Source organism: Glossina fuscipes, unplaced genomic scaffold, assembly GCF_014805625.2.
Source record: "Glossina fuscipes isolate IAEA_lab_2018 unplaced genomic scaffold, Yale_Gfus_2 121, whole genome shotgun sequence".
Lineage (NCBI taxonomy): Eukaryota > Metazoa > Arthropoda > Insecta > Diptera > Glossinidae > Glossina > Glossina fuscipes.
Genome location: NW_023998464.1, coordinates 863106 through 885236, shown reverse-complemented (window position 1 = coordinate 885236; position 22131 = coordinate 863106). Strand labels below are relative to the sequence as shown.

Sequence of the window (22131 nt, the reverse complement as noted above, 5' to 3'; positions counted from 1 at the left end):
GGAATATCTGTTCTATATATGTCAGATGTATAAAAACATTCACTACTTTTGGGATTGCGACTAAGTCGATATCGAGTGCATCATGTTGCGTTGCATGTTGAGTGAAAAGTTTTATATACTTTTCAAAAGCCATGAGACAATGAATTACTTCGTACTTTAATTTATTTTTATTCTCAATCGCTGAATAAGCATATTAGTAATGCAGAACCTTTAGTTGTGAACATAAACGTATGAATGTAAGTAACATCAATAATACAAACAACAAATAACAATAACAACAATAACATCAACGGTGCTAACTAACTAATGTTTTATAAACGCTAACGCTAATGAACTCCAACAATCATTTGATTACTGTTTTTTATTCTTATATTTTCATTCGCTCTGTCAAGCTAAAACAGAAGTTTTTGTTAATAAACGCAGATCGATTTTTATTTAATTTGACTTTGTAGCCTTAATTAAATGCGTTTATAAAATTAAATTTATTTTCATAAAACTTGAGGAAGTTCATCTCACTTATTCAAAAACTTTTGTGTTTTGACTTGTGTAATTCTTTTTACTTTTCAACTTTATCATCTATCCCTTTTTGAAAAAGAATGCCTTTTTTTCTATCAAAAACATAATGAAATGTTATAAGGTTATGTAGACAAATATGCATTTAAACGCATAAATAAAGCTGAGAGCATTACTTGAGACTTAAAGACCGAAGGCGTTAGTTAAATTAATATTTGAGCCCTACCACTACTGAGATACTGCAGACGATGTAACGGAATTACTTTCTTAGAGTTTTTCGATGTAATAAAAATGCAAGCTTACCTATCGACACAGTTTTTGGATGACAGGCTGTAAAGTTATAGGAGAGGAATGTTTGCATCATAGCACGGCTTACAATTAATCATATTCTCTAGGTTAGCATGAACAAAATGTACTACCAAGGGTGTTATGTTTATGTGAGCCGCGCTAAAGAACACGCAATAAATAATAGCTAGCACTTTGTAATTTCATTCGCTTTCATAACACTTTTAAATATGCCGTGGAGATCTCCTCAACTCGTTTATACCGTAAAACTAAAGAAGTTACTCTTATAGTGGATTAAGTACGAGAAATGAAGATATTTAGTAAAAGGGTATATCTGCATAGTTTTTAAAAGACTTAAGCTCGGGTTTATCATCTGGGAAGTGTAACGCGGTAACAGACATAAAAGGTCTTACAGGAAATGCTCCAACTGCAAAGTAGCTCAAATAATCAAAGAGCTTTCAGCAAATCATGGATTTGCTCTTTTGAAGTACAAAGAATGTATATTTCTTCATTTCCTTCAAACCGCTAAACTATCGTAGAAGAGAATATTTCGAAAAAATGGGAATACAAGGGCTTGCTTGCAAAATGGAGAATAAAGTGGAAATTGGTTAAGAAAGAAATTTCCGGAAAACCTTTGAGATTTTGATTTGATAGCATAGGTGGTAAGTAACGAAGGTTAGTTTCAAGATTTTTTGTTTCTTTATGGCGACTAGCGAAAGACGGAGCACTATTCATCTTGTCATCACGTTTAGAACGCCCGGAAAAAAGTTTTACACAACCCTTCAAGTCTATGTACACTTGATTAGCACCGAATTCAGAACCGATCTAGCCATACCTGTACGTGTATCCATCTTTGTGTATCTGCGTTGTTGACACTCTTGTGGTCGAAAAAATTAATATATCGACTTTACATTTTTGAAAGCATTGAAAGCCGTTGCAGGCTCATCGGCATTGAAAACCGGCCAGATCCGTCAAAAGATAAGCTCACATTGAAGCTTGAGATGAAAGTATTCGTGTTTCTGTAAGCAAAAATTTTTTTCTTTGTTATTATTATTATTATTATTATACCGAAGGTTACGGGTACACTCATTTTCTAAAAATGTTTGCATTGCTTCCGAAAGGAAGGGAACTTCAGAAAGCCTGTAAGTTATGCATGTTCTTGATCAGCGTGCAATTACGAATCGAGTAAGCGATGTCAGTTCGTCTATGTGTCCGTGTCCTGGTCGCAAAAAGTGAAGATATCGTCTTCAAAGCAATGCGCAAAGTGACTTCAACTCCGTTTCTTTCAGCAAAAGTACGGTCAGTCCATTGCTTCATAATTAGGTACAATTGGTTGGAACCGTTACGGGAAACGAATGCACGATTACACCTCTTCTGTAACAATAATTTCGTTTCCCCTGACGTTTCAATTTATCTTAGGTTCACATTGAAAAACATTGGGATGAATTAATTTAACAATTCTCGCGTTTTATAACGACAGCGTTGTTGTCCTCCATACGCTTTTTCCATTCTATTGCCGGTTCTTGTTAAAAGATTCGGTAATTAAAATAACAAATTAAATGTTGGCACAAGAAAATCTTGTTAATTTATATAAGGGTCGTTTTTATTAAAAAAGGTAGACTCGGAAAAGGGTAAGTTAAACCGACAAGGGCAAGTTATCACCTTTCGGATAACTAAAGAAATGTACATAAAATACGTTAACTTGGTTTTCTTAGTCGTTGCTGTATAATAAAAATAATAACAATAATAATATGCTGACATCAATTACATAGTCTGTATAAACATTTGTATCTGATCTAATATTTATATCTGATCGCCAACAATTGGTGCATATGTTGTGAGTAGCGACATCACCGCTCAATTTAATCCTATGTTTTAGATTAAGTTAAGTTTAATAAGATCTCATTTGGAGAGCAGGTAATTTCGAGTGAGTCTTCAATCCGTTGAAGCAAATGATACGAAATTTTAGGAGTTTCTGCCTAATGGAGACGGTGGTTGAAGCTTTGCTCGTATTCTCTCTATTTTTTTTTATCAGTTTTCGCTTGGCCCCAATAGTGATTGAAACTGTTTTGAAAGCCGTTTATTTAGTCCTTTCAAGATCTGTTCGGGTTTTTAATTAGTTTTGATATGTTTTATTCGAACCATGAACACTTCGGAACTTGATACCTGTCGTCATAAACGTAAGCGACAATCAACGACTGTGCATGACATTCTCTCTCCTCTATTCGGTTGTAAAAATGGTTTTATCTAAACCTTTTTCAATAGCATTCATTCTTGGATCAAAACGCTTTAATGAGTCAATTTGCATGAATATATCTCAAGAATTTTTCACTTGGAGACGGAAAAGAAATATACGTGGACAGATATGAGTTAAACAGACAGAAAGAGAGATAGCTTAAGCTTGAATTGACTAAGAGAATTATTCGAAATCGATCAATATAATGAAAAGAGGATCCCCCATAAGCCCTGATGGGTTTTACAAACATCCGCATAAACTTACCTCTTGCGTTGCTATCAACCCCATGCATTATTCTGAAGAGTGAGTGCCTGCTGAAAGAATGCCTTGTAATTGTTAACTACGCAATACTTTGCGTACGTTTTGTTCTACTGGTTGGTCTTCCAACAGTTGTGCTAATAAAAGAAGACAAGGTTATGCTGACGTACATTATCAAAAATAAAATTGAAAGGGATTCATAGGATGTTTCGCACTGAATGTTACCAAAAATATTGGTAGGTTTTTAAATTAGTTAAGCAGCCGCTTAGAATTTGCTTAAGAAACGAAGAGTATTAACGTGATGAATATAGAAAATGTTTCCCGTTTCTTTATTTCGATGATATTTCAAGGTGACTTTCACTTTTATGGCTACTGCAGAAGGGTAAAAGTATACTTAACTTGTATTTTTCTTTGTAACATTCATATAGATTCATATAGATACATTCCTATTTAGCGTAAGATTCGAAGTGGACTTCACCGTGTCCGGCTTTTATTGGAATGGCCACGTTCGCTAAAACTGAAATAAATATTTGAAACTGCTCATGTGAAGTTTTAATCAGTCCTTACCGAATGCGGTTCGAGCATGTCCATATGATCGATCCACAACTAAGCTATCAACAGATATTTATGTGAAACGCGGCACATACTTTATTGATCAATAATTCCCGGGTCTAGTTAAGAAGTAACAGTTGATTTGCAAAGTTCGCCTTTATTGGTCAATATATTTTATATAAAAATATTTCCATCGGTCCAATGCTTTTCTTGCTGTTTTATCAAGATCTTCCAAACAGCTTTCACTTTCCGTACAGATTTGACTCAAATCTTTGTCGATTTGTAAACCGTTAGTGAGTAGTTAGGAACCAGATCTGCCAGATCGGATGGGATAGGCATTTGATGGTCAAGTGAACTTACTTATTCTAGCCGTTTACTTTTGACACGATGCGTTTGTTCCGATGAAAGAAAAGCCGATACATATCCGAAAACCAGTTTTCTCTTTTCCAAATTTGCGCGCAATATAGTGAATGCATTGCCTTATGATGTTTTTAGAAGTGCAGCTATCCGTTGCAAACTCCACTTTTTGATTATCGAGAATACTTTTCCAGATTTATGTAATGTTTTCTAGCGTGGGCACGCCTTTCGGAGCGTCCACTGCATTCATCATCACGTACGAATCCCAGTAATATCAACAACAATGACAAATTGCTGTTTGCGATGAAGGGAATTTGCCATGACACGTTTCAAGTCAATGCCGAGTTTGAACGGTGTTTCTGCTGCTTGGATTTTTCGTTGCTTTTGAAAATGACAAAACTAGCATTTTTTAAACTATTGTGGTGCGTTTTAGTAGATGTCGAATGCTTCTAAAATTAACAGAAATTTTTTGTTAGATGCGAAGTCTGTGCCTCAGTTTGGGTATTATTGACCGATTTGTGCTTGTGATCGATTAAAAAAATAGTCGTTCTCTCAAAAGAAATCTTGCCTGTTAAAAAATTTCTAATCAATTTATATAATGTGTGTGTGTGACATATAAAAAGTAAAATGCTGCTGCAGCTTGATAATGAGTTAACAATAACTGCTTTTGTCTGAGTACACTCTTTTCCCTTAATATTTTTCACATTTCATGCTTCCTTTCTTCTTCTTCTCTGTTTTTCTAATAGATTTCCCTTCATCGGGTGTTAAGGTCAATTAAAAATGCTTAACTGCACAAAATTGTTTTCAGTTTAGAAAATTGTGAAAGCAGCAAAAAAGAATCTATTCAAGCGTAAAGTGGTTTTTTGAAGTTAATTTCGGTACATCGAAAATGTGAAGAAAGCATCGTACGATTATTTGTTCGCACTTCTGTGAGGTTGCTTAACACAATTCTTAATTTGCATTATAATCACGTACATAATATATTGTCTTCTATGTATTGAGGTTGTAATAAATTGTTTTTGCAAGCTATCGCTGCAAGAAGTAAAGTTTGCAGAGGGACTTAGAGCAGAGTAAATATAGAAAAGTTTTCACGATTAATTCAACTACTACCTCTGACTTTGACGCTGTAGTTTGCAAGAACAAATCATAAATAAAAAATATTGCCTCACATGCGACCTTTCAATAGTTGTTAAGAAATTTAATTTGCTCTATTTACGTATTTACATTTACACCGCATGAGTAAATACGCAAAGCACTTAATTAATTTGAAACTGATAAAGACTACGAATGACATAATTGATGTCAATTAAAGTAGCAATTAATAGTAAAATATTTGCTAAAAGACTTGCAAAGAAAACCTATTAGTAAGGATGGTCGATTTTACCAGTAAATGACATGTTTCGATATGTATATGCATTTATATATATTATACTATACACTAGATACGCATTTTATATTCCGCTTACATATGGACCCTTATGGATTGTTGGTTCTTACTATGTCATCGTAACCCCATCGTCTTCGCATGAAATGGAGGCTTCGAATGTCGCCTTCCCGCGTAGTCTTATATCGAAGCATGTCGGGCAAAAAACAGACGCATTTCCTCCATCATTCCATCATTACGGAGTTCTACTTCCCGAGATGTGGAACGCAAATCCCCCAAATATGCCCAAGTCGTTTAGACGAACACAATGTCCTGCGGTTCGTTGTTCATACTGTAGCATAAGTCTCGTGCGTCATCTGCTTGTATGTTGAAGCGAAATATTTCCATGACCAGTCAAAATTTGGTTTAGCAAAAAGTGGGGCTTCTCGGTGGTTTCTCCACATCCATTGTACAAGATTTATGTTGCTTTCCCCTCTTTGCTGCCATTGCGCTAACAAATACTGAACAGCAGCTCGATAGATAACATTCTTGCTAGGACCGCTGGCGATCTCGCTGAAACTGTGTGACAAGCTGACATCATTCTTAACGTGCACAGCCTTAGAACCGCTTCTAGCTTTCGTGGGAAATGTGTGTGCACTTTTTCTGCTCAAATCACTGCGAAGCATATCACTTGTGCATATGGGATGCTGCATACAACTTTTCGCCTCGTGCAATGTGCTATACATTACATGTATGCTTCTATAAACTTTTATATACTACATTATATACTACTGCACATTATTATATACTATATTCACTATACTATTGGCTAACTTGGTTGGCCTTCTTAAGTTTATTATATTTTATGTAATATGTAGAAAATAGCATCAAAGATACTATTCTTGATCAATGTGGTTAGTGAAATCTAGTCGGCCAAGTCCATCTACCTCCATCTACGTCTACGTCTGTAGAAGTTGTAATAACAACTTCAAAATTTTATCTAAAAGTAAGAGGAGTGATTTGAAATCCATTAACTTAAATGCATAACTTCTTTTGCATAATCAAACGCGATGACATATCGTCTCTTCTCAGGTATTGTTGCACAAAGCTTTCTTTTCCAAAAGCAAGTTGGCAGTAGGGTGAGAAAAAATTCTGTCCATGCCTGATATAATCTCTATGTTGTTATTTTAAGATTTGTTACAGAAAGTTTGGTTTATTCATAAACTGCGTATGAGTTTCGTTTTATTATTCATTTATTTATGAATCTTTTTATAAATGCTTCCAAAGCATGGAGGAGAGTACACTAATTTCACATTTCTTTTCATTAAATTTAGAAATATTTATATTTGATCGAGATAACGCTTCGAGATCTTTTAGGGCATTGTTTTGGGCAATCGTCGAGTTTGAAACAACAAACTGCAATTTTACGTGAATGAGACTCAAGCGCAGGCGTAACCTTGTAAAAAAGAGGAAAAACGAAACCGAATTAGGGAAAGCAAAATACTATTACTGTACATGCAATTGTATATTGTAATCTTCTTAATAATTCTACACAGCTGACAGCTAACTCCCTGTAGTTTCGTTTGTAGGGAGAAGAAAATTCTGCACTCATCTAACTTTTTTAACTTAGTCATCTTTTAATTTCACTTTTTGCCAGGAAACCTTTACTTCTTTTACATTACGTGAAATTTCTCATCCCCACGGGCACATGACGTTTGGCAATATATAAAACATGTACCAAATATTAAAATTTATTTTCATATATGACAAAAAAAAACAATAATATGCATGCGCAACATATGAAAGTAACGCAAAAACTGGTTGTGTTCTTATTCATCAAATATAAGCAAAAAAATTTATAATCCAAGTTGAACGCATCAAACATTTTGCTTCAATTCCTACAGTTTTTACTTTACTTCCTTAAAGCAACTTTTAAAAGTAATCAGACTTGAGTAAAACGGGGTAATGACTATATTTAAAAAAAAAAAAAAAAAAAAAAAAAAGTATTCATCGACACATCTGCGTAATATCTTCAAAGAGTTACGTAATAAAAGTGATTCTGGAAAATATTTTTACTCTAGACGTGAAACAAAAAGCAGAAGCATTACTGTAGGGCTTCCAGACGCTATCTCAGATGTGTGCACCAAACCTTATATTGAAAGATTCCTTATGGGAAATTTTATTTTAAAATGTACCGATCTTGCACCGATCGCAATTGCAGCACCCACAGCGAAGCTTCAGAAACCCCATAAAGTATACGTATTATTAACCAGCGGCAAATTGTAAATCGATTTAAACAAGTCCGCCCATCTATCTGTCTGTCTGTCTGTCCGTGTAACGTCTATATTAAACATTCTTCTGATCGCAAAAATTAAGCTATCGACATGGCGGAAACATACGAAGTTGGGATATATTGGTTAAAGCAGACGATCATAGTAAAGCGTAAACTACATGCGTCTCCGTTTCTCCAAACGAAAATCTATGGGTATTTGTTCATTACTCATAACTTATGAAAGAAAGAAGTCTGGAATTTTTTGTATTTATTTTGTGGAGGACTCCACTTACAAAGGCAGAAAATTAAAAAAATTTAGCCCACGCGACTATATTTACAGAACTTCTTTTTTTGTGCAAAAGCTTGCTAATAAATGTCTATTCCAAATCGAAAAATTTATTCGAAAATAAAGTAATTTCCAAATCTCGACATGAGGATCCAGTCCGAACAAGCACAGGCCTGATTTTTTTAAAAATAGCAAGCTAGTGAAGATGAAAGCAATTGACCCTGGCACACACCCTTGCAATTTAATCGCAATTTTGAAAAAAAAAAAATTTTAATAATTTTGTAGCTGACTTCTTTTTGAAACAAAAAAGGTGCTCTTGCGTGAATTGTAAATCGTGATTTTTTTAAACAGCACTTCCACAGTTATGCGCATTTGTTTCCAAACTTTTCTTTAATCATAAATTCTTGGTTGTTTGTTTAAATTGTTCGATTAGCTCATATTGCCTTTGCAACATTTTTTTCTTTACTGTAAATTAACGTTTAACGCTAAGGAAAAAATTTGTAGATTTGAAGTTAGCCACAATGTAAAAATGGAGTCTTTTCGTTTTTATAACGAATCGTATCACGATGTGCCTCACAAGCTTCTAGTTATAAAGGAATGAAGTATCGCGGAAAGGTAAGATCCGTTTGGTCAAAAATTTGCAAATATATTTCTTATTTACTTTTGTTCGTAGCTCGCAAAGGGATTGTCCAATGTGCTACGACGGTTACTGTTCTGAAATGGTATGCACTGTAACTTGATGGAGCTCTACCCCGAAATGTTGAGTCAATTGAGTCCTTTCTGTCCGCCATGGACGGACTCGTTTCTGTTTGTTAGCCTTTCAAATACATAGCGACGCGATTCGTCACAATACTAAGCGTATCGATTAAGGTTAAGAAGTTAATCGGCGCCTATAGTCTTCTTTGAAGTGGTAGTGTGAGGTTAAGAAGGGAAAATGTGTTAAAAATACTGTATATTAAAAAATTCGAATTATCATTCGTCTCCAAGGTGATTGAACTCCTCCTCAGTAACACAAACTGCAGTGCCTTTTTTTTCCAAAACACAAATCAAAATGGTTTAATGTTAAACTACCGCTAAGCTCTATTGATGATATCTTGAATGTAACTGTGATGAGTTTTCCGAGTTGTTTCGAATTGTAGGTCAATGTAAATGATTGATCGAAACCGTAATCTTCGAATATTTTCTACCATCCACACCCTATTAGTGTTGATTCATAATTACAAAAAACAGTTGCATTAAGCAAAGTAATCTACAGACTGCCGTAAAAAAAGTCCAAAAAATAAAGTTTTTTTCTTTTTTTTTTTTGATAATATTTGTTTATTTCACTCTTCAAGAACTCTTATTGGATTTTCTTTTTCCAATATTTTCTGCTTATTGAAATTTCAATTAAATTTAAATTCGATTTTTCCAAAGAAAACTTTTTTATCTCATTTTTATTTAAAGCAAAGGTACAAACATTATAAAAATTGAAAGCAACACACTTAAGTTGATATTAGCAGCGATATTTACAGAATTTCCAAGGTTTTCGCCATCGTCCGCAGCTAGAAATTTATTGCAAGCATTTGCGTTGCAAATGTGGCAAATCTCCAGAGGAGCATCATTATGCAGAGATTGGCAAGTCAATTGATTGCTAGCATTAATCAAATTGCTGCAGCCGCGTTTAGTGACCAGGGTATTGTTAACTGTACGTATGCATTACAATGAAATGAGGGGAAAAATATATATTATTTAGTCAAGTAAAAGCAATAAATACAAGCGATGTAAATACTTGTCACTTTAATCAAGTAGCACACTGCAGCGCTGCTTTTGTAGGATTCCCGCGGAGCGTATGGTAAATTGTTTAATTGCTTAGTGTAAGTCTCCGTAAGAGAAGGATCTCTGTTTACAAAACCATTATCTATGTAATCTTCTTTACTGTCGTAATCAAGGATTACTTGCGGAACATGCTGGCTTTTAATATTAACTTTTCGTTTGCTTTTATTTGATGCTACGACAGGTGGTGCAAATGTTTTCAAGCTTTTCGTAAGATGTGCTTTTCGATTTCTTACAAAAGGATCTTCTTCATATTCCAGATCATACTCTATCCAAATATTTTTTTGAAAACTTAAGGGTTTGTTGGATGCTTCACGCTGAATATGGTGGTCTTCTTTGATAGCGAGAATTTGGCTTGATGCGGTCGTTGACTTTTCATACGATGGATACACTTCTTCATCGAGATCTTGTATACTATATGGGGGCCTTCCCCTTATTACTTCATAATCTTCATATTCGAGGTCACTGTTTTCGATTGCACCTGAACCTTCTTCCTTTTCTGGTGACTTTGTGTTAGTTAACTTAACGGTTGCATTTTCGAAAGTTTGGGGAAAATCTACGGGAATCGAGGTCGTTGAACTGTAAATGTCTATCGCAGGCGTTTCCTCGCATATTTGTAAATTTTTAAAATCCTTCACATCATTACAGTCATCGCAAACATAGCATTCTAAGCCTGAAAAAGTAAAGGAAGAGAACCAAGTTTACAAAAAAACGAAATTTCCGATAGCGGAAATTGAGAAAAATGTTACTTTCTATACTTTACAATATACACTTATGCTATTATGCGCGTATGTAGGTCGAAGTCTCTATATCTTCCCTCAAAAGAAATGTAGAGAATAATGTCATTGCCAAAGCAGAACTTTATCTACAATAACTCTAATATATACACAGATGTATACGAAAAAAAACCGCATATCGTTTTTTCTTTTCCAATTCCAAATGTAAATGTATTGCAGGTATGTCAAACCTATACTTGCCAATCCAAATGCCGTTCAATCATGCGTTAGATTCATAAAAGATCAATTAATTTCGTATAAATATTGACGATCAACAGATTAAAAACGTAATTTGTCCGAACAATTATATCAACGGGAAAGCAATTGAACGATAAGAAATGATCAAAGTGGAAGAGAGTACTGTCTTCAATTCATGGGGAGAACATTTAAAAACTTAGTGTTATATTACTACGGTAATCAGCGTTACGTTTTACTACGAGAGAATAATGTTTTTGCTATAGGCAATGAAAAGTGGGAATTACGAATAGGCTATCCATTAAATCAGCCAGTGGAAAAAGTCGGTTTGGACAAAAAACAGTACTCCGACACAATAGGCAAAGGATTCTTGATTATAAGCCTCTACGAAGCACATAGAATTATTAGCTGTCAAGGAGAGTAAATTTAAATCGGTTTTGTGAGTCGAATTTCACCTAATCGGGGAAGATGGAAAACGATAATAAAATCATTTGAGATCACTTCGGAGCTTTTGGGTGTACTTTCATTGTTGGCCACGGGATATATTGACTTCTGAAGTAGGGTATGAAAAAAAAGTTTACAAATGATTTCCTCTCTAATTTAAATAATTTTCTGAAACTAGGAAAAGTCTACGGACACAGCGATAAACACGAACAAAAAATTGTTGAGCTAATCTCTCTTCTCCCTCTTTTCCTATAAAACTCGCATTAATCACTTAAGCTAAAGCAATCAACTAATAAGTCATTAAAAGAAACAACCACAAATTCATTTTCACGATATGCCGTCCACGGTGGTTCAAATGTTGGCCGCCCTCGCCTGACAGGTAGGTGAAAAGATAAGAAATGTATACATGTTTCAAAGATAAACAGTTGCGATACATTTCCTGAGTCAACCTATTTGCTTTGGTTTCTTCAAGGAAAATGTGTAAACTCTAATTTTAAATGAAATTAACAAATAAATTAAATAAGAGATTTTCTTATTTTTAGAAAATTTTTACATTTTTAAATTTTCATTCTCCTCAATAAAAAACATTTTTCTATGTTTTCCTACATTTATGGATAACGCCTTCGGCCAGTTTATTACAAATTTTTCCTTTAAATTTATCAACATGAAGTTCTTCGAAATTTAAAAATAAACGACCTTCTTTTGTGGATAATAAATTCCAAATCAAAAAATTATTTATAATAACTTTATAAAGCGAAATTTTTTTCTTTTTTGTTTATGGTTCGGAAATAAATTTAAGAGGGCGAAAAAAAGTATGGCTTTGGTGTGGGCTGAAATTTTTAACACTCAACACTGCGTTTATATGTAGTTGTACTCTGTATAAAGCGTTTACATGTACGAAATTCGTACAACGGTCATAGTACTTCGTATATAACACATAAATGTAGAAATGTAGAAAATATATTTCGATACCATTTGGCAGCGTTCGAACCAAAAGCCATTGCCTACACACTTCATACTCCGCCTTGTGTACAAATTGTAATTTTGGCCAATGCACTCGAACATTTACTTGATTTTCGAACTCTGCGTGACAAGAAATATAATGCAACTAATTGGCCTTGGACTTGGTGCGAAAATTTGAAGAAAATCATCCTATATCAACCAACAGATCAACTCCTTTGCTATTGCACCTTAAAACTAGATCAAAACTACAGAAATTGGAGTGCGAGCTTCCGCATTATCCGCCCTACTCTGCAGACGTCGCCCTCACTGATCACCGTGCTTCCCGCAAATTTGGACAACTTATTAAGAGGAAGACAATTTAATTCTGGCTATGCAGTAAAATCTTCTAGGCATGCATTGACTCTTGTCCCTCAGGCTCTTACATCAACACTTAAATGTCAAAAATGTATAGAATATAAATTACTTTCCATGTTTGTAACTTATCAGCCAATTTTCCCCCTTTTTGGCTGCAAATTTCGTTTTTGAATGAGTGACAGGAAAGCATTGAGATCGTAATAATCGCTTCAAACGCTAGATAAGTAAGTAAATTGCATCCGCTATTCGCTTTACTCAAAAATACTCCCATTTTAAAAGGGCGGCATACGATGAATATCAAAAACGCTTAAAAAATAAATGGGAAATTCATATCTTTGATGTACTCATCATAGACAGACGTCCGAATTAAGATTACATTTCACTTCACAAAGTCACTTTTTAAATTGCAAAACTTTATAAAGGGGGGATACGCATCACTACGCTCCTAAGTGATAAATGAACCCTTTTAAGTATTCAGCGGTTGGGTAACGGAATTATTTTTCGATATTTATAAACTTGAATACGATCATTAATATTATCCGTCTGATACCTGCTGCAAGGGACAGAGATGAACATTGTCTTTCATATTTTTAGGTGAAGACAGCATAAGAAGAAGTGTATCAAAAATATTTAAGGCATAATATGACTGCCCCAACAAGCAGATCATCTAGTCGCAACAACAACCATTCCTAATACGAACACATATCACAACGCAAACATTTTTTTCTAACATCGAAAGTGTTGGGGTTTTCATGTGAGGCAAAGAGCATTTGCCGAAAGCGTTTTTTCTATGCCTGAACGATGCAAAGGAAGACCGTTTTCGCATCGTACCTTTACGGTGAATGAGAAGTGATTCTATTTTAAGAATTCATGGGTAGATCCAGACGTAGCATCAAAATCTACCGTAAGACCGAATTGCTATTGCACCATAGGTGATAAGAGCATCGTCGTCTGTCTGTCTAAAGTTCCCACTCTCGCACAACGGTTAACGCTACTAACAACCACTACTTGATTCAAAAAGCAACGGATAGAATACCTAGAAAAGCAACGCAAGGTGATTTTTTACATGACCATCCCTCAATTCATCCACATGGAAAAACAACTGGCAAGTGCAAGCCCGGTGATTAATTCGCTAAGCAGGCATCCTTCTCTGCAACTACACTCACTTGCTGAGCAGTGCTCTACTTCGTATGAAAATGTGCGAAATTAGTTTGCATTAAAGGAGCGACAGTTTTTTTTGCCGTGGCAACTACGAATTGGCAGACGCGTGGAAAAATGTAAGACCAGCGATGGCCAATGTTTTGTATAAAATCGCTTTTTTATTTTCCTACAATAAACAAATATTTTCTATAGGAACATTCTACTTATCTTCATATTTAGATGCCTGGTAAAGCGTTTATTGCTTCCGGGAAATTGTTCTCATCCCCTTTGGGGATGATATTTCGCAAAAATCCTTTATGAAGGAGCCATTTTGAAAGCATTTGTAAAATGACTCATGAATTCGTTGTTTATCGATGGAAGATTTTAAAATGGGGGAATTTTTTATATTTGGAATTTAATGTAACCAAGAGTTCGTCCCTACGTGAGCATGGAACTGTATTTAAATTCATTTACGACCAAAAGCTTACTTATAGATTATTTGTTGTATATGGGCAGTATGTATAGTGGCATTGTACTCACATAAAATAATTTTACTCCCCACGCTAGTACCTCTCCCGCCCAGTTGAATATTATTACTTCTCCAAAAAAACAAAGAAAAAATTTTTACTTGGCGGGAACATGTCAGCACAAAGATTATATGTTTCTTACACACACATAATTTCTGGTCATAATTTAATAAAATTTGTTAGACACTTAAAAATTTCACCTTCTTTTAATTGATAAAAGCCAACAATTTTAAAACCTACCTGTGATTTTAATGTGATGCAAAAATCCGGAGCAAATCACTAAGAAGAAGATATAAATAAACATACTTTTCAATAAATTGTTCACAAGATTTATTATATTGAAAATTTATGACGACTTCTCGCAAACAACAAGACTAAAAATGATTCACAATTTAAGCAGAAAATTGAATGGTAGCATCTTAACTATCTGTGACGATAATGAGGAGGAAAAAATGAAAATGTTCAAATTTGCCCAAAATGGAAATAAATGAAATCGCGCTGATGAACGTTTAAGTAAATAGAGAAGAGTGAATACCCTATTGGGGTATGTGGGATAATGCTTTAACACTGGGGCTCCCGCTATTGAGCCAAATAGACGGGTAATTTGACACTAGAACTATCACATTGCTTCTATAACAGTTTACTCTAAGGGACATTACCAAATTCTTCATCCAGTTACGGATAAAGTGGAAATAAATTGGAATTGAAGCTGCTTTCAAGCGGGTTACTAACAGGCATTCATAAATAGCATGCCATTACGGGGTCGAAAGTTATAAACGAGCGCGACTCTGTTGTTTGCGTCCTTTTATATGTTGACTGTCCCTATTCTATGAAAGCTATGGGTCAAATTGACTTATTTTAGTAGAAATAAGTGTATGCAAAACGTCGATAGTTCTTGTGTTGTAACAGTCAGTAGGCGATTCTATCACTCATGGAAAATCTGAATCTATTTACCCATCGAAGTATTGCCGAAAATAATGATAGGACAAACATGTCTTTCACATAGTAGTAAAAACTAAAAACTTTTTTTTCTGTGATAAAATTTCGATGTTTAAAGATATGAATTACATAACAAAGCTATTAAAACGATGTTTCAACTCATGTGTTAACAAAGCGCTTTTTTCTCTAAATTTTAAAGTTTTCATTCCCGTTAGCTTTGTGTAACCATTAGTTTTCGTAGGGTATATATGTCTGTATAGACGATAAATATTTTGCAGATTCTGTTTGAAACTTTAAATCGTTCCTTCAGTATTGAAAAATAAGGAAATCAAAAATACAATAAAACAACAATAGCGTAAGGAAAGCGTGAAGTTGATGTGCTGGCTGGTCCATAACAAAGACTTATTTAAAGTTATTACCAAACTTTTGTCTGGAAATACTTATACGAATGATGTATATTTCAGGTCAGACTTGGTTCAACTACAGACGGATAGAGAGAATTACTTACTCGCTCTAAGCCACACGAATAGTCACTACCAGCTGTGTAGTTCAGCATTAATCTGCGATTAATCTGCGCTCTTTTTTGTCTACCCGTCTGTCCACCCGTTCGTTCATGTCTCTCTGCTCGTCTGTACAGCAATTTGTCTAACAATGCTTTTTAATTAATTAGCTCTGTAATCTGTCCCTAACTCCATCTATTCGTTACTTCATCAATTAGCCGATTTGTTTTTTTGTCTGTCCATTTGCCCATCGGTAGAGCAATAACTCTGCCCATTCATCTCGCTGACTACTTGTCGGATGATATTTAAAAACAGAATAGATTATAAACGCAAATCCTTCCTAGCGCGCGAAGAGCATCGGCCCTTTTATCAAAGATGTTGGAAGTGAAAGCCACACTGTTCAAGGCTATAGCTATTACAAATGCGTCATCAGGTGAAGGCCATTCCCTTACTTGTATCTAATTAGTTGCAATATATGATAAAGAATTGTTTTATATTTCGTTTTTTATTTTGCATTTTCGCTTGCTTGTCTTTGGCTAGACATTTATAATGAAGTAAGTAAATATTACGTTTCACAAACGGATGCAATGGTTGTAATATTACGCAAATTAGTTCTTTTTTCACATTTATTATGCATTCTTTTATTATTTTAAAATGTTTTTTCTTTTGTTTATTGTGTTTTAATATAATATTTTTATTTATTAACATGTACTCGTATATTTAAGATAAATTAAAGTAAAAGTTTATTTATTTTTCATTCGCTTATTACTAAAATACACATAAATACAATATAACAAAAATCTTTTAAAGGCATTTCGTGATAATTTTGATTAATAATTACTTAAATTCTTTGTATCGTTTAATAAATTAATTCATATATATATATATAATTGTATATCGCATATAGCTTAGACATGCTTAGAGAAAATGAAAATCAAATATTAATATATTATTAATAACATGAAGAATTTAAAAGCTATGTAAAGTTGTTGCGAAAGCCAAAAGTTGTTTAGATATTTAATAAAAATGATGAAAGATAGATGAATTTCAGAAACCATTTATTCAAACTTTTCTTAATAGAAGATAATAACAATATTACTTCAGTTAATTAATGTCATGATAAGAGCTCCTGATTTTTCCAGAGATTTTTTTTTGTTATAATTTATATTATTATTGTTCTTTATATTTTTTTGTTTTGTTTCCTTTTTTTTCTTCATTTTTATTCAATTAACAATTTTTTTTTTACGTTATGCATATTACAGAATAAATTTTTTATTATTATTTTACTCATATTCATTATTGCTGTGTTCGCATTCAATTTTCATTATCATAAGTTAAAAGCTCTGAAAAATATAATTAAAACTTATTTAGTTTATTTAATAACAAAAAATTTTCAACGAAAATTAATCTCAATTAGATTAATTATCAGCAACTTTAAGATAATAATTTTCTCTTTAATATCTATAATATTGTATATTTTGTAACATGTCAATTTGGTGTAAGATGAAAATTTTTTTCGTAAATTCGAAAATTTAACTGGATTCTGAAGGTTGGCACAATTGCTTAGCCATTGAATGACGTTTTTTCTCGTCTTTTGCATTCCTCAGTCAGAAGATGGTGGCTTATTAATTATGTCATTCGAAGATAAGCGTACGAAAGTTCATAAGGGACGTCATGAAATACTCATATGATGGTCGGTCGGTCTATCTATCCTTCGACTTTTTATTTTAAGCACGTAAATGAAAACTTGATCAAAGAAAGGGGCCTCTAATACAATCACAACAGCAATAGAATATTATTATTATTATTATTATTGTTATTATTATTATTGTTATCATTATTAATTTAGCCAAAGAAATAAGTTCTAAGACTAAAGACTAGCATCTAAGGCTGTCGGCTTTATTAAAAACTCTACCGCACTTGAGATTTGAACACATGACCATGGAGTTGTTAGCCGAGATCCTTTGCTTACTCGGCAATAGAGTAAAAATTAGTGAAGGAGAAGCAGAATTCGAATCATCAATTTCCGCCAATAAATATGTTTCCGACTCAAAGTTTTAAATTAAAAATGCTATCGACCACTGCGCCCACCGTATTAAAAAGAATCAACAGATTTCAACATCCTTACCTACTAGGTGAGGTAAACACACAATATTTGACTTATATTCCGATTATATATGTAAAATGTGGTACAAGTGCTTTGCGCTAATCACTTTCTGAATCGATCTAACCTTATCTGTCCGCTTGTCTACCCCACATAAAGCCTTACTATGAAGAGCTGTTATAAGATATAATAATATTAAACGAAGTGGTATAAGGTCTTTAAGGGAGGCTCGCGTCCCTCAATAGTGTTTTCACTTGGATCATTACCTTATAAGCACACACCTTCTGCATCGTCTTTATTTCATAATGAATTTCACACAAGTTTGTCTTTTGCCAGTAGGGAATGTAAACTAGAAACCATGTTTACGCTTTTTATACTTATCAACGAAGTGAGTGGGGCGTATTCATTTAGTCAAAACGCGTGCAAAACCCGTAAGGAACTTAAAGGCAAGAACTTCAGAGACGCCACAAAATATATATATTCTTGATCAACATCAAGTTCTGAATCTATTTATGCATGTCCGTCTGTCCGTCTGGCTGTCTACCTATCTCTCCGTAATACCCCGCTCGGGAAAAAGAAAATATAACCTACAAATTTGCAAGAGAAATTTTAAAGGGACCCAAACGTTTTAAAGAGCACGCCTATAACACGCCCACAAGTCCGTATATCAAAAACTGGGGATATTTTTGCTTTCCGTCCTTTTTCCTTATTGCTTGTAAAATACAAAATATTCACTACATAAATTTCCAGTTTTCTTCTGAAAATGGGGCCGCACCCACTTACTACTGCTTACAGCCACTGCAGAACATAGAGATTTAGTTGTTTTTTTTTTATTTTAGAATCACGACCGCAAGTAATTTTCTTATTTGTTTTGTATAGTTTTTTGCTAATGCGCAAGAGTTCTCATTCTGGTTTAATTGATTTGATAAAAAAAAAACATGTAACAAAGTTATATTCGGCTACGGTCAAATCTTCTGTACCGTTCACCTTTATATTAAAATAGAATCGCGAATACTTACCTGCATACAAGAACTCCCAATGTTCCTGTCAAATGTCCTTAAATCCATTCAAAATTTGGTGTTGATCGATAATGTATATACTTATATACTATGGGGGTCTCTGCAGTCTTTCTCTGGGTGTTGTTTTAACAAAATGGATCGCACCCTTCGGTGGTGGGTGTAAAAAATAAATCAACTAACAGCTAAATTTAAGCTCTATACTTAAACCTTTCACAGGCAAGTTCACATAAGAGGCGCACAGTCTCGTGTGGAAAAATTTCGTTTAATATGGAAAGTCCAGAACAGCACTTTGGACATACTTTGCTTTTCTTACTAGCGGGCAGGTAAAAATGATGTTCAATCAAGAAAAACTTCTCGCAAGCGTATTGAGGCGACGAGTGGGCAGAACATCGGTGCTAAAACTGGTTTGCAAAATATCACTTCGGCGTTATTGCATCAAGTGATAGAAGCTGATAAGGATAAAATAAAGGCTTTAATTGAAGCAAAACCCCGAATGACAACTAATGGGATCACTAAGAATTTAAATCTATTGAATTCTGCTGTTCTTGATCAAATATTTATGCACTATAAAGCAATGGGCTTTTGTTCTGGCCAAAGAAACGAAATTTCTTTCCGAATCTCTCATTAGTAGGAGAGGCAAACAGACATACTCAAGTCCATTCCGCTGCTCTTACTGATAAGGAGTATGTTTACTTTAAGGGAGTCTTCTTGCTTACTTTAGCTATTTACAAATATTTGTGCAAAAAGTGTATGAAAAATGAAAACGGATCCCTATAATGTATAATACAGTATATAATATAGTATATATTAAAATGGTGGGCGTGAAAAATGACTTAGCTTACCTTAGAAGTTAGGTGTGCGGTCGTAATGTTCTAAAAAGTTTACACTGCCCATAAATGAAAAGTATATCTCAATATAGCCTTTCGTACTCACTCACTCAGGTGCCTGATTTTAATATAGACTTATTTCGATTTTTGCTATTATGCATGATGTTCTGATCTCGATTTTGCTTTCGCAAATCAAAAGTTTTCCTTGACTTTAGCGAAATCTAAGTTGATTGTTATAAATCCCACCCTCACACCCTCTCTTTCTGTTTCAGAGATCAACTGTTAGGGCATGATTAATGAAGGGATTAAAATAAAGTTAAAGTGGTGTAAATACCATCCATACCCTCCCATTTTACTTATTCCAGTTCCTTTAGCAAAGAGATCGTTAAAAAGCAACGAAAAAGACTACTTAGGGGTACTATCCATGATCTTCTATTTTCCTCGAAGTAATGCCTTTTAAATTCTTGTCGATTCGCAAATTTTCTAAATCAAGTAATGAAATGTAAACCGCGTAGTATTCAAAAATTGTGCAAAAAATGTTTACTTTGGAGGATGCTTTACTATCTTTATGCATTTTGGGGCATTTTGATGCTTACGTCCTCCTACTTAGAAGAAGATGAACTTATTAACTTTTGATTTTACCAACTTGTTCTCCCTCTATCTCTCTCTCTGTCTCTCTCTGTCTCTCTCTCTCTCTCTCTGTGTCGGCCTCTTTCTGTCCTGTTTTCCTTTTCCTTAGCAGTTATTTTGAAGGCAAGTACTTTTCATAGCATTCTTTGCAGACAATTCACTTAAGAGTAAAATAACGGTAAATTATTTCATTGCATATTAATTAAAGTAAAAATTGTCAAAATTCTGAGAATTACAAAGAAGAAATGGTTTAAAGATAAAAAATTCATTTAATTAAATTACAATTGTTTTTAATGTCATTTGAAATATGATCATATTGAGAGTTGTTTTTACGTTGCTTTTTTTTCTGTTTTATTTTGATTCATTTATTTATTTTTCATAATTTTTGTATTTATGAGTGAATAGTTGACTAACTATTTGTTATTGCATCAATGGTAATAATGACTTTTATTTTGTTTCATAAAACATTCTTTCATTTAAATCGTGTTTATCTAATAAGCAACAATAGTTTTTAGCTCACTATTTTTCTAATTTCTTATTCTATTTTTTTTTTTTCTATATAAGGTCTTAAATTTATACAGTTACTAAGATTTATTATACACACATACAAGCTTATATATTATACAGGGTCACATGAAATATAAATAAAGCCAAAATGAAAACCAAATAACAAATTCGATCAGACCGAATCTTTTTGATATCAACCACTTGTTTGTTTTTGTTGTTTTTAAAATGTAAACGAACGTCGACAAGCAAAGAAGAAATATTCTGTTTGCAAAAGATTTTCGAAACTCATTGCGTCGTTTAGTTAAGTTTGCATTTACATATCTACCTCGGGAGTAATACAGAGTTTCGTACACTTAATTAAACCAAAGATTCAAAGATGCTTTGCTTTAAAACGTGCCATCTTGTTCATGTAACACTTTTGATATTTACGTAATTTTAGCAAGAAATTGCTGAAAATATTGATTGAAGAACATTATGATGATGATTTACGTAAGCATAACATATTTGCATCCAAGAGGTAGGGTTTAAGTTAAGTTTCATATTTTCCTTTATTACGATGCGATTTATTTCATCTTTAAAATCCTTATCTCCTTTGAGGAGAAGTATAAAAATATCAATATCGATATTCTTGATAATATTTTTTGATGGCTTAGTTGTGACTTTAACCGATACACAGACGTACACAGAGACTATATGCACTCATTGCATTAATGCACAGTTTTTGTTCAATCTTTGATGAGTATTCCAAAGCGTTGCAATCATTTAAGGAACTTAAGGTACTCTGAGTGTGAGTGGTGGATATAAAAAATCAAATAAGAAAGTTATGCAATAATATTGCAATCTTTCAACAAAATTCACTTAAACTCTTCTGCCAATTTATTTTGTTTAACAATGTAAATAATGAAATGCTTGCAACGCCCCACAACCTATTAACCTTAAAGCTCGTTACGCCGTTACAGCTGTCTGTGGTACAAATAGAACAGTGAAATTGTTCTTCTACATCAGCTGTCGCTTGCTTTGCACCACGACGACCATTGTTGTTGTAATTGTTGCCATTGGTATTTTGCATAGTTTGAGTTTTGTCCTCTGAACTTGAACGCAGCTTTGCTTGCAATATAGCGCAAGCATCGGAATCGCCGGTATTTAGCTGACAGAAACGAGCAGTCACCATTTTATTTGTGTTGGCTATGAAAGAAGATTTCACACAAAAATTTCGTTCAGTTGTTCAAACAAGAACACGTTGTTTGTCATTTGTCTTTCACAATTTTTGTT

The 22131-nt window shown here is 33.7% G+C and overlaps 2 protein-coding genes across 4 annotated transcripts in view; both read right to left on the bottom strand.

Moving 5' to 3' along the window:
* Positions 1-9444: 9444 nt before the first annotated feature.
* LOC119640488 lies at positions 9445-14746 on the bottom strand. Its single transcript, XM_038038574.1, has 4 exons — positions 14574-14746; positions 9891-10607; positions 9632-9804; positions 9445-9489 (listed from the first exon to the last, which is right to left on the bottom strand). Exons 1-4 carry the CDS (start codon positions 14635-14637, stop codon positions 9445-9447), a joined length of 999 nt encoding a protein of 332 aa, XP_037894502.1. The 5' UTR covers positions 14638-14746.
* A 6158-nt stretch (positions 14747-20904) lies between these two features.
* LOC119640570 overlaps positions 20905-22131 on the bottom strand; it is a 28822-nt gene continuing 27595 nt past the window's right edge. For all 3 annotated transcript variants that reach the window (XM_038038698.1, XM_038038699.1, XM_038038696.1), the window contains one exon: positions 20905-22044. In XM_038038698.1, the coding sequence (XP_037894626.1) occupies positions 21704-22044 (341 nt within the window). In that variant the 3' untranslated portion in view covers positions 20905-21703. The remainder of the gene's footprint in view (positions 22045-22131) is intronic.

What these genes read in the sequence shown, in the direction of transcription:
- LOC119640488 (XM_038038574.1), bottom strand. Translation starts at nt 14,637, where the DNA reads ATGTTTATTTATATCTTCTTCTTAGTGATTTGCTCCGGATTTTTGCAT. An exon ending in CTACTTGATTAAAGTGACAA is followed by an intron (nt 9,805 to 9,890) that starts GTATTTACATCG and finishes GCATACGTACAG; the next exon opens with TTAACAATACCCTGGTCACT. An exon ending in GCGAAAACCTTGGAAATTCT is followed by an intron (nt 9,490 to 9,631) that starts GTAAATATCGCT and finishes TTCAATAAGCAG; the next exon opens with AAAATATTGGAAAAAGAAAA.